Source organism: Cucumis melo, chromosome 6, assembly GCF_025177605.1.
Source record: "Cucumis melo cultivar AY chromosome 6, USDA_Cmelo_AY_1.0, whole genome shotgun sequence".
In the NCBI taxonomy this organism is placed as follows: Eukaryota; Viridiplantae; Streptophyta; class Magnoliopsida; order Cucurbitales; family Cucurbitaceae; genus Cucumis; species Cucumis melo.
The window spans coordinates 28255229-28274061 of NC_066862.1; the positions used below are offsets into that span (position 1 = coordinate 28255229).

The following is an 18833-nucleotide window of genomic DNA, read 5'->3' on the forward strand; positions in this document are numbered from 1 at the left end:
GGGAAGGTTTGAGAGAGAAAAAAAATCACATATATTGGACAATTTTAGACTTATATTAACATTTTAGATTGTAATTAATTAAAAGTAACTCATGCAATTGGATCTTGACCGTTATTAATTCATAAATGGAAGAAAAAGAAGCTTTCAATAGTAGAGTGGTAAATAGAGTAACATTGTTATCTATAACAAGTATTACTCTCAAAACTAACTTATAGATATTGCTATTAGTATATATATATTACAAGCATTTATAAAAGATATCAAAGCTATTCATGGATATTTAAAATTGATATTGAACCTTGACATATCGACTACTTTGAGGTTGGAGGTAAGAATTTCTTGTTTTTCATTTTGTTTCACACAATCATTTTAAACATGAAATAAATCTTGCATGGAAATTTATGACATTTCCGTATTTACAATTAAATGGCTTGGTGCCAATATTTGAGAGGGCATTGGGAAGAAATCAGAAGTGTAATTCACATTAAATTTACACAATGCTGACATCATCTTTGCCAAATAAAATCAGAAAATAATTTCACCCATAGCTGTTGTTTGTATGAGCACAAGATTAAAACCTATATTTTGTCAATAAGTAAAGCTACATCAAATATTATTGTGTGATCTGAATGAGCATACAGAAAATAAAATAGCAATTTTCGCACAAAATTATATATTTATATCACATCAATAATATCAATCATCAATTTTAGAATCCACATCTCTCTCTTGGCTCATTAAAATAAAAAAATCAACATCCTAAAATACAATAACCATACTACCCTATAAACCCCCCATCACAAGAAATGACAAACCAAAGATTTTTCCGCTGCAACATCGCAAACGTTGCTTGATGATCTCTCTTCACTCATTTGTTTCCCCTAAAATACAAATAGATTTTCTGCCAAAAAAAAGAAATAATATTAAATAAATCAGGTGGAAAAAAATACAGACCTTGAGTAGTTAAATGTATATATATATATATAAGGAAAATTTTATTTGTTAACGATAAAAGCAAGGGCAAGACTCGGGAAAAAAAAAAACTTTGGATACTTTAAAAAATGCACCTAATCATTGTCAAATTTGATTGACAATTCAAAAAGGCAACTCTAAAGTCTGTTTGGTATAATTTTATTTTTGAAAATTAAATCTCATAATATAAGTTTTTCGTTCGACACATTTTTTAAATAGCAAAATAGTAAAATGTACAAAATACAGCAAAATTCGTCAAATTTTATAAGCTTTTTTCTTTTTTTCCTATTCACTTAGTTAAATTTCAAAAATAAAAACAAGCTTTTAAAAGCTTTTGTTTTCTATTCACTTGGTTAAATTTCAAAAATAAAAACAAGCTTTTGAAAACTACTTTTAAGTGCTCAAAATTTGGCTTAAAAATAATTAACAAGGCAAGAAATTTAGGAGCAAAAAGCTAAAAGAAAAAAAGAGAAAAAACCAAGTGGGTACACCAAATGGAGCCATAAGTTAAAAAAAATCTGGTTTTCTTTTTCAAGAGAAAACAAACATAAATTTTAAAAACAAAAAACAAATTGTCATTAAATGAGGGTAAAATTAGATAGGTTTCTTGAGTCACACTTTCTCTGAACACATTCCTTCTAAACTCTCATTCAGAAACAAAAATCAAGTTTTAAAAAAAAAACACACACACACAGGTTTTGTTGTTCTTTTTCTAAATGCTTTTAAAATGTCGGTGAAAAATCAAGATAACTGTATGTAGAACTTGGAAGTAGTGTTTATATGTTTAATTTTTTAAAACAGAAAAATTAAAAATAAAATGGTAATCAAACGGACCAAGAAAAAAAAAAGTAATAACAAGCACATTAGGATAAAGATAACCATGTCTTACCTGAAGGACCCACAAACTAAGAAGTGATTCCAAGCAAAAAAAGCCAAAACCAATAAGGTAAAATATCTGTGCAAAGAAAACCCCAATTATTAGTCAAACTCGGAATAGTAGAGGAAGCACTAACAAATAGTAGGGAGAATCTGATCTTCAATTATATTTATGCTTGTATTCAACGTTCAAATAATGGTTCTCTCGGTAGACTTGCAACAGTTCAAAATAAGCATGTCACTCAATCATGTAATACTAACGAAAAAGTAACCAATTGTTATTGTGTGACAGCCCTAAAAATAACCTCCAGAAGCATGTTCAAACATTTTTGTGGTTCGCTCATAGGTCTAATGGTGTAAAATCATTGGCAACCCGTACAAAACCACACTATTGATATTGCTAAGGAACCTAGAAAGGTAAAGAGATGAATGATGAGGCAACAAAGATAGTCCAATTCGTATGTTTGCCATTCTAACACAGATTCTCCATTCCTCTTTATAAATAAATAAAGAGAGAGGGTATGCAAGATTTATAGTTCTATATTTTTTGTCTATTTGAAACTTACCCCAACCAAGACATGATCAGAGAAGACGTCGATTGCTGCTAAGATACCCCTGAAAAAGTTTGAAGGATATATTCAGTAATCCATGCAGCATGGAGAAAGCCACAAGCAACAATGAAAAAAATACGAGCAGCTATTATATAGGCAAAAGAGTGAAACTTCATTTCATGAACATTTTGAAGGCAAAGCATATTAGAAGGTTGAAATGATAGCCATGAACTTACGTCAATGACTGTCCGTGAAACACAACAGGAGGCGCAATGGCAGCAAAAATGCAAAATGCAATATGTAGCTGTACAGTGGTGGAAACTCAATTAATTAACTACTACATAAAAAAAAAAGGGGTAAAAATCTTTATTTTGAGGGAAAAAGATTGATAGTATTTAGAATTCATACCAAGTAAAACATGAAGAACCAACCAAATTTCAAGGCACTATCTGTCCTGCAAAGTTAAATAAAATGAGAAATACAAAATAGTGTCAGCAATCAGGAGATTACAGCATACAAAATGAGTAAATACAACAATAACATCTTAGGAAATTACGAAACAAAAATATAACAAGAGAGCAGCAAAGACAAGAGCAGGAGGGAGAGTCCGAGGCTGAGGGAAGAAACCCAATAAAGGAATTCCTCTGAACAGATTTGAATGAAATATAAAGATTATTCAATCTCACCTCATAGCTCGGTATAGAGGCCTGTACCATAGCACATAGGAAAGAGGAATTCCAAGTATCGCGTATATAACAGCAAGGAAAAAAATTTTGACTCCTGCCAAGTGGTGACAAAAGTCAACAAATCGATTTATTGCAGCTTAAGGTAACCCATTGCACAAAAAAAGAAAATTGAGAGTGAAGTAATTACCCCCGCCTCTAATCCAGCAGACAGTTATTGCAATAACATTGAAGAACAAGCACAAAACAATACCTGTGATAAAATGTAGAGTTAAAAATAACTATGTTGCATAAGACATGCTTAGAAACGAATATGTCAAGGATGATATGGTTGGTGAGGCAAGAACCCAAGTAAGGTGAAGAGCATTATACACACATAGAAAAGAAACTCTATCAAAATGCTTAACTCAAATATTTGGACAAAGTTTATACAATTAAAAATATGGTGTTGGGGGGTTCAAATACAACGCACCAGATTTAAAAAAGGAATTGAGACAATTAACTTTGCATACCTAGCCAACTAGCAAAAGCCAAGTACTGCAACTTCTGAGCATGTACTGGGATTTCATTAGCTATATCATGATGAATAATGGGGAAAAATGGAGGCCAGTTTCTATCATCAGCAGGGACACCAGCTGTGCAACATTGAAAAGGTTATAGACTGTCAATAGCTTCATAAAAACAAGAGCAAACAACATTCTATGTCGTTTCTTGTAGCATTATCAACAACCTTTAGAAACAGCTTCTTCCCTCTTTTTGATTTCCTGGTAAAAATGAGACGTAAGAACAGTTAGTTAACCACTCCACAATAACAAACAAATACCTTTTTTGTTGGTTGGTTGGAGGAGGGTTATGATAAAGTGTGTATATGCATAATATATATATAGATATAAATCAAATAGAAAAAAACTACCGTCTAAAATTAGAATACAGAATAGAATCGAAAAAAACAAAATCAACTTGCATAAAAAAAATGAGCAGGTGAACAACTACCAACATGTATTCATATATATAGTCGAGTTATGGACAGCTGTAGGTGTACGTAGTATCAAATAGTCTCACACAGACACAAAATCATGGATGTCAAACAAATCACCTTTTCTTTCCGATTAAGTTCAGCTTCCCAGGCAGCAAGCTCTCTCTCCTTCTTCTTCGGATCCTACAGGAACCAAATAAAACATTACTTCTTCAAAGTAAAAAGAATCCAAGCAAGAAAGGACAGAGTATGATAATCATTACATTCATCGTATCCAGTGGGATATCCACTGTAGCATCATGCTTCTGTCCAAAGCCAAGAGTGTCTGATACCATTTGCGGGATTCGAAACTTTGATCCAGGAGCACCACCACCTTTCTGCAAATGTTGAAATTAGTAATGACAAGCCGTACTGTTACCATTTCAATCCTCCTAAGAACAAACTTGATTTGCTTACTTCTTATAGTTTCAAATATCAGATGTTACAGATAAATAATAAGCTACAGCCAAGGAGAAGAGCATTGTCAATAAACAACAAATGGATGCTTTCAATTTATGCATATCCAAATAACAATTCCACACAGATTGTATTGACGCTCATTTTCAATCCCAAATGAGATATGAAATCATCTTCCTAAGTACTCCAAAACAACAACTAGTACCGTTAAGTCTACGTTTAGTACAATTCAAATTCCAAATTTGAATATCTACTTCATCCTTCAACTACTTCACACCACTCCCATAATTCTCCAAAGATATTTCTCAGGAGCCATAAAACCAACCCTACTCCACCAAATTTAGCAAAATTTCCCTTAGATCCAGCTTAAAGAACAATCCAACAACCTCACTCACACTCCCTCAAACTCAAAAATAGAAAGTAAAAAAAAATAACACCACCCAAACACTCGCCGAATATAAATCGTCCGAAACAAGAAACGAAAATGCGAAAAAATAGTAACGAGATGAATAGATCTAAAGAAAACTGAGATTAAGCCACAAGAGAAAGAGAGAGAGAAAATAAAAAAGAAAAGATTACCGAGAATGGATTGACCTCTTCTTCATCGAACGGATTGGGATCGTTGTGGCGATTCATGGCGAATTTTCAGATCCCTAAGATCGAGCAATTTTGTTTTTTGGAGAAGGCGGTGGGTGGTAGCGATAGAGTTGAGTGGAGGTTTGTTCTTGAAGTGCCTTTTTATTATCGGTGCTTGTTTGTTACGCGGGATGCCTTGCAAATTAGCCAATATTTCTTTTTTGAATTTATATATTATATTCTCTTTCTTTCTTTTTTTCTTTCTTTTTTTTTCTTTAATCATTCAAACTTATTTAAATTTTTTTGAATTTTTGAATTTGAAATTAGGAGTTTAGGGAACTTCCAAAAGAGTTTTCTTGAACTTTTGTAGTTTTGTTTATACTTTCTCAATTTTTTCTTTGCCCTTTGGTTTCACTTTTAAACTATCAAACTTTTTTATTATAAAAATTGAGTATTAGAACTTATATAAGAGTATATTTGTCCATTTTAATCACATATATAATATTTGTAATCATTTAAAATTAATTTTAATTGAATAATTCGTATGTGCTTAAAAGTATAAAGTTATGGGTGGATAACTCTCAAGTTTACGGAGGATGTGGAAAATAATATCGTAGAGAAATCTTAAAGATATTGAAGTATGTGGTTAAGAATGCTTAAAATCTGAAAGACTATTTATATTAACAAGGTGTCTTTTTTTTTTTTTTTTATTAATTCTAAGAAATTCAAGTTAAGTGTGCTTAGCTTGAATTGGTGTAATTCTATGTTGAGCTACATCTTTGAAAGTTCTATAAGAAGCATGTGAGTGAAGACAAAATATCTTGAAATAATCGTTGTTGGTTTGTGATAATAACTTTTACTCTTTAAAACATTCAAAACAAGCAAAGACGATGGGTCATAGGGGCATCACGAGACCATCAAGTGTAGAATTCATGTGGTAAGTTTTAGTTCCAATTTTAGGCATGAGGCATTGTGTTTAGATTAACTTTTCAAGTGTTATTATATAATTTTTTTTTTATATAATTTTTTTTTATCAAAAAAAAATTAATTAAAAATTGTTTAAAATAACTTTTTTTCTAGTTAGCTTAAACACACCCAAAGCATTGAATTCATATTGGGTTTAAGACGTCAAGTGACTTTCAAAATTGAGTCTCGCCTATTTTCAAAAAGTTTGAGTTTGATCGTTGTAGTTTGATAAAACTATGGCAATTAAAAGCAACATTAAAAAGTTCAAGTTCCTATAGTAGTTCTAAGCTCGCAAAGATGGTTGTCAAAAAGTCGGTTGTTTTAAATTTTGCCTCTTTTAGTGTTATTTCTACTTGAACTTACAGTTTAGCGTTTATGTTGAGAATCGTGGATTTGAGTTTTGTCCTTCGTATTGTTATAACTCATACGTCGACTACTTTACACTTTTATTTTTTGTTCTTTTCATTGGATCATTGACTATCTTGATTGGTTATCCCATATTGTTGGAGCTGAGAAGGTCATGATTCGAGATCTGATTTGATTTCTTTAATGAAGTTTGTTTTAAAAATAACTATATTTTATAGGACGCACAAGCATTTAATACAAAGTTTTTAAACATTTCTAAACTATATCAAGACATGTTGTTGTACTCAACTCGGAGGTTGTTTTGAAATCGTTTATTCCTATTTTTCATTTTACATATGCTCTAAAGACTACAAGCATATTTTGGAATGAGTTCACTTTGAAAAAATATTTATTTTAAAAAGATATTTTTAATATATGAAAAATATTGTTGTGACAAATTACATTATTAGATTAACAAAAAGAAAAAAGAAAATTAACGATGTGAATCAAGATGTTATAAAATTCAAGTTTCAATTAAGATGTTAAGTTTTAAAACTTCAAGAACTAAGATGCTACAACTAAAATCTCTCGTAACCAAAAGAGTAAATTTTCATTCTTTTTAAAATGTGTTGTCGTTTAATTAATAATACATCATAACTAATTAAACTACATTCTTAATACATTCATTTTTGTGTACAATAAACTATATTCTCAAATTGATTATTTTTCTTAAAACTTTTTAAATTACATAAAACATTTTTTCAATACGACAATATTATAGAATAGTCTCACCATATAGATGTTGATATAACTTGTTCACAAAAATTACGATAAACATCATTTCGTACGTAAACACATTATTTTAAGAGAGTTTCTTATGAATAAGAAAAAAAAAATTGAAATTGTTTACTAAATATAAAAATCTCATAATATTAAACTATCCATCATTATATTTTCAGCCTTATTTTTAAAAACCTTATCTATAGAAATATATAATATGGATTATTATTTTAATCCAAGTTATTTATAAAAATATTATTTTTCGAGCATATATAATTTTAATTCAAATAGTTTTAACGAAGCAAGTAAGAAGTTACTCGAGTCAAATAGAATTTTTTATATACAACTTTTTACCACCCAATTTAAATATTTGGAATACAAAGTCCATAACCAATATCAATCGTGTATAGTTAACATTTTTCTGAAAGAAATTTGTCAACTACTAAGAGATTTGTAGCTCAAACATTGACTACAAACTTCTGTCTGTTGTGAACATAGCTTTTGTGTATTGTTTGTGGTTCGTACTACCACTGTTTTTTTACTGTAAATTTTGAAATCAAACATTGAATATCACAAACTCCAAATCGTGCAAAGAAAATGATAATAACGATAATAATAAAAAAAAGTTAAAGCTTTGAAGTTACAATCCAATAAGAAATCGCCAAGGGGTTCTCTTTTCAATATAGTTTTTTTAATGCCTTTTGCCTTGAATGAATGTACTTCTTTGGGTGTTCCATATCTTCTGTCAAACCGATCTTTCCATATTCTTCACAGCTTTATCAATTCACTGTTAATTTTGTTAGCAATTCTACGAACCCAATCCGTTCAATCTTACTACAAAAAGATACCAAAGAATCAAATCTAAAATCCCAAAACCCCATTCGTCAAGCAAAGCTACAATAGAACTTCGCTTTCAATCTATACCAAACCTATCCTTTCATTTTCCATAATCCAATTTCCCCCTTTTTTTCTTCTTCTTCTCCTTCTTCTTCTTCTTCTTCTTCTTCTTCGATTCGAGAGGGAGAAAACGACTTCTGTTTCTCTTTTGAACCTGTCGAGATCCGATCCTTATTGGGTTTTTATTTTTTTGGACTCTTTCGTTTGTCTATGGCGTTTGGACTATTATAGAGAGAGAAATTGAGGGACCCTTTGAAGTAGAGAGAGTGAGAGAGGAGTTTATAGGGCAAAAGGCGGCGAGATCTCTATACCCATTTCGTTTGTTGCGAGTAATTTTTGTTTTGGGCCTTTTATCGAACAGATGGTGGGCATTTTTTCAAGATTTTCTTCTAGCAGGACAGGGCATCGACGAGCGCAAAGTGCTCTTGTAAGTAGGCGAATTAAGATTGATTTTTATTTGCTTTTACTATTTCGAATCTGTGTATTGCCATGAATCTTTCGCTGTTTGTTTCCCTTTTGAGGTTTTGAAGTGATGGGTTGTCCATTGATTGTTATATATATCTTGCGCTTGAGATTATCGGTTCTGTTTTTGAAGAATCTGAACTTAATTTTCATTTCCTGGTTTTTTCGTGGCTGCTAGATTGGTTGACTTTTGATAAAATTGGATTCTTACTTGCGTTGTTGTGGTGGAGAATACGATTCTTATGGGTCATTTTTGTAGAATTCTTTGACTTGGGTCATCTGAAACTCGAATCTAGTGCTGATTTTTGGTCTTCTTTTTTTTAAAAAAATAATATTAATCATAATGAAGGTTGTTTATTCCATAGTAATGGACCAGCTAAGCTTTTATGCTTCTGATTTCCATGGTTGTTTCTGAGATTTCATCATATTTTCTATTTTACTTGTCCTGTAACTTTGAAACTTTAATGGAGGTAAGGAAATTACCATCTGGGTCCATGTTTTCTTTTACTCTTTTAGATTTGTTAAACATTTATTTGAATATTTTGGGTATTTTTTTATGTTAATAAAGTGTCTTCATATGGTGCAGGATGGGAGAGAAGGACTGCCTCCAAATCCAGAGAGCACTGGTGTTAGTGCTACTTCTGCTGCTGTTTCTCATGGAATTGAAGTAGCAGTTGAGTTCAAGCCTGTTGAACATCCAATCGAGCCTCTCGACAATGATCAGCCAATTCAGTGCCCATTGCCCGAACCGTCTATTCTGAATGTAAGCTGCATAATTGATCTTATACAATTATATATCTAGTTACTTTATTGCATATATTATGTATATATGTCCAAGAGTGAAAGAGGCAGCAATTGATGGGTATCAATCCCTGAAGTCGTTTATTCATAGATTCATATCGGGAGGTCTATTCATGATTTTAAAGATGAGATTAGGAAACTGTAAAAGAAAAAGAAACTAATATGGTAAGCATCATAAAGTGGAGTTGTCCTATATAATAATCATAAACTTATTGCACAAAATGATTAGTTCCACCTGAAGTAACCTTTTCTTACCCCACCCCAATCATAGGGTCATACTACACGGTCTCGAATTATGCTGCTTGCCGAATAATCTGTATCAAACACATTGGAATGCTAGATTCTAGTAATTTTCCTTCCAGATTAGTATGTGGACAAATAGTTGTGATCTTGTAAATATGAAAAATGTGAAGTATTCAAATCTTTATTGCCCCTCTTGAAACCATTGAAAACTTTGATTGAATATAGCATTTATGATAGATGAAATTTGGAAGACATGAAACTGATTTTGGTTGAACTAATTGTTAGAGAACTGTGATGTTGTTGGCTTCCTTATTGATTTATGAAACCTATCACTACTAAAAGTCGTAGGGTTTGTGTTATATTTTGAGATCTGATTTTGAACTCCTAAACCACTAGGATGGAAGAATATGGAAGGAACGTGTATCAAGTATGCGAAAACTGCCGGATTTACCTGTTATGAAAGAAGCTGAAGTTGGCGAGACAAGACCACGACCAACACGCACAATCTTACCATCTATCAGTGCTCCTGAACATAACATCCTAAACCTACTCGAGGAATCCGGGATATAGCACAACTAGTTACTTCTCATCTGGAATTTAGAGTTCCCTATACAATATTTTTTAAAGTTTTCATCCCCTCCCCCAAAGTTTTTACCTTTATTGTTTTTTCATGTACAATGTCATGTCACAGGTTCAGTGTTTACATAATATATCAGAAATTTAGTGTTCAAATCTTCAACTTTCTGTGTTATCTCTGTTAGTTTTGTTGTTCAGGTACTATTTTGTCATCGAAGTCCCGAAAGCCAAAGGAAAACATTCGAGCAGTCGAGAGATTGAGATTATTGGTTTGGCATTGCAGACTTGAATATTGATGGAAGAGGAAGATGAATGATGTTAGGTAAATACAACTGCCTGCACATGGCTCAAAAAGTTTGAGACAATTTAGAGTTGCAAATTATAAATGGAAATATAGGTAGATTAGCTGGATATCAAAAGGACCCTTACAGCTTCTCATTTTTTTAAAAAAATATTGGCTTTAGGACTTTCTAGGAGACCTAAAAATAAGGAGATGGGAGTTGGGAGTTGGGACAACTAGGGGCCGTTTAAGCCCTTTCTTGTTTTTTTCCCACTCTTTTTTCTTATTTTTCTTAGTAACTGTTTCTTGTTCTTTATTTTATAATTCAAAAGAAAAATCATAAACATGTTTTTTTAAATAGAAATTGGACGTTAGGTAAGAAATTCTGTTTTCCTTTTTTTTTTTTTTCAAATATAGTTAAATGTCACTATTTATTAGTCATAAACATTAAAAGGTCGTTTAAAGGGAAGGGTTGGGTTATGAGGGATTAGGGTTATGATAAATTTGGTGTTATGATAAACCTAGGGTTATGATAAAGATACATTTGGAAAATTGGTTTTTATGAATGTGACACGCAAACCGTAAATACGTAAATAAGTGCAAATAACAATTGAAAATATGAAGTACCGAAAACAATAAGATTGAGATTGATATCAAAATTTAATTAAAATTAAAATTTTGGTATCAATCTCGTATTGTAAATATATTAATACGAAATCGAACGTAGAATTGATTGAAGGTAATTAAATTAGAAATTTTAATTATATAATCACAATAAATTACCTAATTCAAGAATAAAGCAAGAAATTAAAAACTTAATAATGTAATTATATCAAATTCATAACTTGAAAACAAATTGTGTTTTAAAAGAAAAAGATTAAAATTCACAAAACTAATTATAAATGAGGAAAAAAATAGATTAAGGAAGAGTCGAGAAAAGGTTTAGAGGGTAAAACTAGGGTCATGATAACCGTTCCCTCCCTTTTATAACCTTCACCCAAAGTATGTAATAGACAATTGTTTTTTTTTTTCCTAACATTTAAAGTATGTAATGTTTGGTAGTGTTCTCTAAAATTTTAAATACTTATGATTTCACTTGTTTTCTTTAAATAACATTTATTTGCCCTACAATTTAATAAATAAACAATTTATTCTTGACCAATACAACCACAACAATTTATTCTATTTAAGTAACCTACCTATATATGTACAAGACAATTCTTGATATAATTATCTTCAAAAGGATCTAACTCTGGATACCAAACATTTGAGACTTTGATTATTTAATTATTGGTATGATATTAAATTGAATTAAAAGCCTTAATAATTAATTGTGTGGACCCCTTTGTTATTTAATATAATTTGAAAATATATGTTTTCAGTTAGTTTGACTTTCAATGCTTTTATGACATCAATAAGAAAAAAATCATTCCTTTTATTTTCTTAACATGATAGCTTAGCGCAATTGACACATATATATTTGAATGAATTATTATTAATTTTGATTTAGAGAGTAAAATTGAATACAAAAATATGTCAAAATTGATAAGCAGAAGAGAAAAAAAGGGGTTTGAGGTATTTTGTGTATATGTTACGTTTTTTTAAATAAACGAACTTAAATCATCTTTCAAAAAAATTATCGTTGTTATTGTAATATCACATCTAAACAACGATAGGATAAACATTTCTAAGTTCTAACATTTGTCTCCCAGAATGTATCCCTCAAGATGAGGATCCTAAATGAAGTTGAAATCAACTTCCTCAATGAGTTCACATACATGCATTCCCTCCCTACCCACAACGAGAATAGGCATAATAGGTTTGAAGCAATATACCTGTGAATCTAAGGTGTATTATACGACTCTCTCATTTAGTATATCCAACTTAACTTGGGATAACCAATGAATTTTATATTTGTTATGATATGATCTCCATCAAAACATAACCATACACTGACCACTAGCTATGTTAATCATAGCAACCACCGCTGACAAGTTGTTTTATAGTGAATTGAAAATAATAAAAACACTTTTAGTATGTAACAAACCTAATGAATATGGTAGACATGAGCAGTGAAAAACATGATCGAATTTAACTCTAATTGCATCTAATTCTATTAGAAATTAACATGCATTTACCTAACTAAAACTTAATTAGGGTTTTAAGAAACTATACTTTCGTAGCTCTCGTTCACTTGTAATCCTCCCATGATCTCGAACCGGACCACCACTAGAGTTGACCTTACTATTCTCTGAACTTAAAATCGAGTTATGAGATCGATGAATGAAGGATTTGTGAGAGAGGAAGAGATGGAAATTTGGTAGGGAAGTAATCAAAATTATAAGAGGTGTGGTTTTTTTTTTAGAAAAAAAAAGGTTTTGTGAATTTTTGAAGTGAAAATTTACAAGAATCACCGAAGTCTTCAACATTTGAAAAATAAACCTTTAAATAACCTAATTACGGAAAAATGCATGCAAGTAGTTTAACAAAACTCAGCACTTACATTCCACTAACCACTTGTGGATTTAGTGGGCTAGGTGTTTACATCCCATGTAGCCACTTATCCCACCAACTTAAGTAAAGGAAAAAAATAGTTATTTGATCATTTAAGTCAAAGTCAAACTTTGATTTTTCACCTTTCAACATTTTGACGTTTTTCAACTTAAGTCAACATTTTGACTTTTTACCATTTTGTTCGTTTTGATTAATTTCAACCTTTCAAGCATGAATTCGCATTCATTTTTCCAAAATTCAATTCGTATCTAAATATATCATCAGTCAAAGTTTGAATTTTTAAACCAATCAAATATATTGTTCTAAGTTAATTTCATATGAGCTAGTAAGGGATCCTAATAAACCTATAGATTATGAGCTCCAACGATTCGAGATTAACTTGCTAAACCCTTTTAAATTGAGCTAATCAACATTCGTTAACTAACGGGTCATTCCACTAAAGTCCTGTAGCGGAACCCTCTCACTATAAATATATTTGTGTCTATCTGATATAATTATGACTAGTAAGTTAATCTTTCACAGGTTGTTTGTAACCTTGGTTAGGTCAAAACACCATTTTACCCTTAGGATTACATCTTGCTCCTTAGGCTCCACTAATCCACTATTGAACAAATTGGTTTAAATTCCAACTTATAAACCGAATCCCTCTCAAGCCAATGAGAAAGTTCCCCTTGTTCAAGATCTAAGTACAAACCTTAAGGGAACAACCTATCTACTAACCCTAAAGCGGATATAAGTGAATTCTGTCTTGCATTCTATATCCTTAGCTATTCACCATGTCTTACCTCTCAAATAGGAGTTTATTGGGTCAACGATATTGAGCTGCCCTCACCTATGCATATCTAAGGATAATCACATTTAAACAGGAGTTCATACTGAGCACGTGATTAAGATTAATTAAGTTACCTAGGTCGTCAATAGTTGAAATAGTTAGTTTTATATAATCAAGAGTGTTATAATGTAAAATTGACAATTTCATGGTTCAAGTCTTTTGTAAACTCTTACATATGAAGCCCCTACTTTAATGTCTGCAGATGAACGATTCGGGATCACACTATTTGTACTAACTATAAAGTGATTCGTATCCACAATGTCCTCAGATTAAGACACCCAATCTTATTCATATACTATAGACCGTTTAGACTATATACTTGAACTTAATCCACATTTATGTCTCTATATAAATAAAGATCGAGTTTACTCAATATAACCTCATAATCTTAGTTTATTGAATTAAAAAATTTCAATAGCTTATTGGATTCAAGATATTGAAACTCAAAATAATCTGAAGACCTTACTTTATTTCAAGTTGGATGAATTCTGCTGCATTTTCTAAATATTTTCAATATGTTTCTATTTTAAAAAATGTCCATTTCAAAATTTTCATAGTTTTTAACATTAATTTTTTTTAATATAATTAAAAATCTGCCTAAAATTACGAGGACATTGCCAAACCCGATCCAACGACCCATCACATAATCAGGTCGGATTATTCCCAACCCGACTCCATAGACGACCACGCAAAATGACCATAAAGCCCATCTCTTGTAAATCTTCCTCTTCTTTTCTATTCTTTTCTTTGAGAACAAGAAAAAGAAACAGAGGAAGAGGCAGAAATTATATAAATTGGATTTCTCTTTTTTCTTTCTTTTCCCTCTTCGAAAATCCATAGCCGGAGCAGCCATGGCCGCTTTACAGTACCTCGATTCCCTTCGTAACTCGCATCCTGAGCTTGCTGAATGGTACAACACCCTCGCAGATCTGTACCAGAAGAAGCTTTGGCATCAGCTCACGCTCAAGCTCGAGCAATTCGTCGCTCTGACCGTCTTCCAGGTTGGTTTTTTCCAACTTCCCACGTTTTCGATGAATGTGTCGACATTTTGATTTTGTGAGTGCGGGTAGTTTCCAGCTTCTAGATGCTTTGATTTTTAGGTGGAAACTGTTAGGGTTTTGGGTCTGGGAATGTCGAGATTGAATTTTTGATAGCGAAATGGATTGACAACTTAGGGTTTCTAGATGGAGAAAATTGTGGGGTTCGAAAATTTGGGGGTTTTTGCTGAAGGGGTTGTTTTAGCTAACGGGATTTTCTATTTAACTATTTGTTGGATTCAGAGTAGTTGAAATGTGAAGTACGGTAGAATTTCCCCCCTCTTTATATCTGTAGTATGAGCGAACAAGTTGAATGGATCGATTGAATGTGGGCTGGGGTGAGATGGGTTTGTTGGAGATTAGTGATTTGTTTGAGGTGACTCGTGTCCAATTTACTCATTTGTAAAAACTGGATTGAGTAGATTAAGATTTTCTTACTCTGTAGTAGAGCAACTAGTTTTGTAGTCCAATCTTTGCCCTGTAATTTTTTCTCCCTTTCATGTTCATAACATGCAAGTTAGGTCTATTTGGAAGAGAAACGTTGAGGCATTAATCAAAATATCCAAGTCACCTTAGCCAACCGTCAACATCTTATGCTTTGGGGCTCGGCATTCTAACTTGCCCTATCTGGATTTAAAGTTGACATTGTAGATTGGAAAATAAAATAGTACGCTTGAACTGGGGTCTTTGTTAATACCTGAGTTTGACTTCACTGACTTCACCCTTTTCTCAAAGAATTCGATCTTTAGATGTTTAGACTAAGGAGTGGATAGTCATTCATTGGGTACTGATTTTGGTCTTCTAAAGCTGAAATAGTTTAAATTAGTTTGAGCAAGCTATTAGATGTTTTATTTGGTGAGCCCTTGTATACTTGAATTCTTGGTTGAGTTTTACTGTAATGTCATGCTTTATCTATATGTCTTTATGCAGAAACCTCAAATTCAATTGACAATTTTTTATGCTTTAATGTTTAGGCTGGTGATGCACTGATTCAGTTGTATCATAACTTCATCACTGATTTTGAGACCAAAATCAATCTTCTCAAGCTTGCACATTTTGCTGTGATTGTCTCACGTCAATATGCGGAGAAGGAAGCCGCCATTAGTTATCTTGAAGGGATAATTGAGAAACTAAGGAGTACTAAAGAGCAGCGTATAGAGGAGCCTATCCTCTATATTAAGATGCAAATAGCTATTTTTAAACTTGAGCAAGGTGACCGAAAAGAGTGCAAGAAACTATTGGAAGATGGAAAGAGCACTCTTGACAGCATGACGGACATTGATCCATCTGTTTATGCTAGCTATTATTGGGTTTCATCTCAATTTTACAAGTTCCGCCAAGAATTTGCTGAGTTCTATAAAAGCGCTCTTCTTTATCTAGCATACACCTCAGTGGAATCACTGTCAGACTCATTTAAATTGGTATGACGAATTGTTTCTTTCTTTATATACTGATTTACTTTTATTCTGTTATTTTTTTTCCTTTTCAAATAAGAAATAAGCAAGCTCATTTCATGATATCCAATGCATGATTAATACTTATCCTGTAACCATACTTGGTTCATGTTCTTTTTTTCATTATCAAAATTGTTGTCCATTGTGATGCCTTTAGGATTTGGCATTTGATTTGTCTCTTTTTGCACTTCTGGGAGATGAAAACCTACAAATTATTCTCTATCTATACTTGGTTCTTGTTTATGTTTTCAATTGTCAAAATTATTGTATGTTGTGCCTGTAGGATTTGGCATTTGATTTATCTCTTTCTGCACTTCTGGGAGACAACATCTACAACTTTGGAGAGCTTCTTGGACATCCTATTGTAAGAATTTGCACCCTAGTACCTTTTTTCTTCCTGCTCTCTGTCTGTGTAATATTTCATGTTACTTTTGAGATCTTATATTTTCCTTCCATTCTTCTTAAAACCACCTCATTTGTTTTTTCTCCATGAGATGGAGTATCATAAATATAACTCAGCCTTTTCAATATAATTTAGATTTAGTGCTAGCCATGTTTTTACAAGCTATTGAGGCTCGCTCAAGGCAAAGACTTATTCTTTTAGCCTCTAAACTTGTGCATTTGTTGAACAATTAGAGAAACTTACGCCTTTGTGAAGATACACTGCGGCTTAAAATCTCTATGCCTCATCTAATGATTGGAAAACTAACAGTGATTTGCCTCATTCTCTTCAAAGATATAAAGGTTTGATTTGGACAACTGCGATGTTAAAGATTTCCTTTAAAATTCTTTTATTAAGTGGAAATTGTCAGGGTGGTTTTTTTTTACACTTTTAAATGACTATCGTGTGTAGTAATACTTGGTCATACCAATTTAGAATTTGTTAAATGTTTTTAATTCAATTTGAGATTTATACAGCCTCACCTCTTCAAGAGAAAAAGTCCCAATGTTGCATTACCCTTTTAAAACAATGAGGTCAAGTAAAGTACAATGGTCTTCATATTTATAACAGGCTGCAACACTTGGTATCTCTGTGTAGATATTGTGGCTAGTGTTTAATCTTTTCATGCCTCTATTTATTTTGGACTTTGAACGTGATGTGTCCGTAATTTCTTTCACTTTAGATCAAAAGCTTGCTGGGCACAAAGGTCGAGTGGCTTTACTACATTCTTCAGGCATTCAATTCTGGTGATTTAGTTCGCTATCAAGAACTATGCCAAGTCCATAACGCAGCTTTAAGGGCCCAACCAGCTCTAGTTGAGAATGAGAAGAAACTATTAGAGAAAATCAACATCCTCTGCCTCATGGAAATTATCTTCAGGCATGCCGGCTTTGCTTCTTTGTCTCCAATAACTTAATTTTCTATATCATTTTGGTGCTGATTTGGTTTTGTTGCAGCCGGCCGTCTGAAGACCGAACCATTCCATTGAAGGTTATAGCAGAGCGGACAAAACTTTCTATAGAGGATGTGGAGCATCTACTAATGAAGAGTCTCTCTGTAAGTTTCACTTGTAGTTATATTCACAAAAAGATTTGTTTCGAGTTTGTCCATAGACTTGGTCACTTTGAATTAAAATAGTGCCAATAGAAATTGATGCTGGAGGAACGCGGTTGTAACCTATAGGAAAAGCATCGGTGATGTAAAAAAAGTAGCAAGTTGGATGAATGAAAAAAAAAAGAGGATCTTGAAATATAAATAAAGTATTTTATCACTACTTTCACGGCACTTGAGAAAAACTAGTTACCATTCATTCGTTTGATTATCGGTTTCTGGGTTAACTTCATAAGCTGGTCTATACCTTTCATGTCTTGTTTCATCTCTTGGGTAGTCTTAAATCTAAACCTGATCCGACGTCTTATCTTCCATAGTTTGTTTCACTTGCTTTAGCTCATTTAGCTGACCCTTCTGACTGACTTGATAATTTCCATGATTGAATTATTCTGGCAATGCGCTATAGAATTTTTCCCAACGATCTATAACAGAAAATCGGTTGATTTATGTTGCAGGTCCACCTTATAGAGGGTATAATTGATCAAGTCGAGGAAACGGTACACGTTTCCTGGGTGCAACCTAGGGTTCTGGGCATTCAACAGATCAAGTCCCTGCGAGACCGGCTGGACAATTGGGTGGATAAAGTGCATTCGACTTTGCTCTCAGTCGAGGCCGAGACCCCTGATCTAGTTGCATCATAATCCTCTTCATTTCATCTCTAAACAATTTAGCCGAGGGACAAAACAAAAGCCAGGAGAAACTACTGCCGATCCTCTATATGATGATTTTCATGTGCTGGCTGGCTGGCTGGTTTTGAAGCTGTCTTTTCATCTTGCCTACTGCTTTCTTGAACTATTTTCTAGGAAGCAGAAGCCTCTACTTCAGTCTAGTTAGTTTTAAAAGTGAGCATGGATTGGAGGAGTTGGAATGGACTTAAGTGGGTATTAGACTTCCTTCTGTATTTGTTTTACTTTTGTTGCATACAATTGAGTTTTGATGTGCTCCATGGAAATCGATTTCATGATTAAGTTTAAATCTTATAAACCAGACTTCTTACAACGCAT

General features: G+C 32.5%; 3 protein-coding genes across 4 annotated transcripts; 2 read left to right on the top strand and 1 right to left on the bottom strand.

Moving 5' to 3' along the window:
• Positions 1-656: 656 nt before the first annotated feature.
• Positions 657-5323, bottom strand: LOC103490740 (secretory carrier-associated membrane protein 4). Its single transcript, XM_008450398.3, has 12 exons — positions 5094-5323; positions 4322-4435; positions 4179-4241; positions 3813-3846; positions 3595-3717; positions 3273-3335; positions 3086-3179; positions 2808-2853; positions 2636-2703; positions 2415-2463; positions 1862-1927; positions 657-901 (listed from the first exon to the last, which is right to left on the bottom strand). The coding sequence occupies exons 1-12, from the start codon at positions 5148-5150 to the stop codon at positions 869-871; spliced, it is 810 nt and encodes a 269-aa protein (XP_008448620.1). The 5' UTR covers positions 5151-5323; the 3' UTR covers positions 657-868.
• A 2455-nt stretch (positions 5324-7778) lies between these two features.
• On the top strand, positions 7779-10323 carry LOC103490741 (uncharacterized). Of its 2 annotated transcripts, none has more exons than XM_008450400.2 (3): positions 7779-8505; positions 9127-9303; positions 9981-10323. In XM_008450400.2, the coding sequence occupies exons 1-3, from the start codon at positions 8440-8442 to the stop codon at positions 10152-10154; spliced, it is 417 nt and encodes a 138-aa protein (XP_008448622.2). In that variant the 5' UTR covers positions 7779-8439; the 3' UTR covers positions 10155-10323. The 2 variants fall into 2 exon arrangements, with proteins under 2 accessions (XP_008448622.2, XP_008448621.2); XM_008450399.3 differs by lacking the exon at positions 7779-8505 and adding an exon at positions 8879-9010.
• A 4195-nt stretch (positions 10324-14518) lies between these two features.
• LOC103490742 (26S proteasome non-ATPase regulatory subunit 13 homolog A) lies at positions 14519-18828 on the top strand. Its single transcript, XM_008450401.3, has 6 exons — positions 14519-14787; positions 15798-16244; positions 16561-16641; positions 17402-17598; positions 17676-17775; positions 18285-18828. Exons 1-6 carry the CDS (start codon positions 14638-14640, stop codon positions 18468-18470), a joined length of 1161 nt encoding a protein of 386 aa, XP_008448623.1. The 5' UTR covers positions 14519-14637; the 3' UTR covers positions 18471-18828.
• Positions 18829-18833: the final 5 nt, after the last annotated feature.

Coding starts and splice junctions, on each gene's coding strand:
- LOC103490742 (XM_008450401.3), top strand. CDS start 14,638: ATGGCCGCTTTACAGTACCTCGATTCCCTTCGTAACTCGCATCCTGAG. Junction 14,788..15,797: donor TCGCTCTGACCGTCTTCCAG/GTTGGTTTTTTC, acceptor TTTAATGTTTAG/GCTGGTGATGCACTGATTCA. Junction 16,642..17,401: donor AGCTTCTTGGACATCCTATT/GTAAGAATTTGC, acceptor CTTTCACTTTAG/ATCAAAAGCTTGCTGGGCAC.
- LOC103490740 (XM_008450398.3), bottom strand. CDS start 5,150: ATGAATCGCCACAACGATCCCAATCCGTTCGATGAAGAAGAGGTCAAT. Junction 2,704..2,807: donor GGTTCTTCATGTTTTACTTG/GTATGAATTCTA, acceptor ACCACTGTACAG/CTACATATTGCATTTTGCAT. Junction 2,464..2,635: donor TTTCACGGACAGTCATTGAC/GTAAGTTCATGG, acceptor AAACTTTTTCAG/GGGTATCTTAGCAGCAATCG.
- LOC103490741 (XM_008450399.3), top strand. CDS start 8,927: ATGCTTCTGATTTCCATGGTTGTTTCTGAGATTTCATCATATTTTCTA. Junction 9,011..9,126: donor ACTTTGAAACTTTAATGGAG/GTAAGGAAATTA, acceptor CATATGGTGCAG/GATGGGAGAGAAGGACTGCC. Junction 9,304..9,980: donor CCGAACCGTCTATTCTGAAT/GTAAGCTGCATA, acceptor CTAAACCACTAG/GATGGAAGAATATGGAAGGA.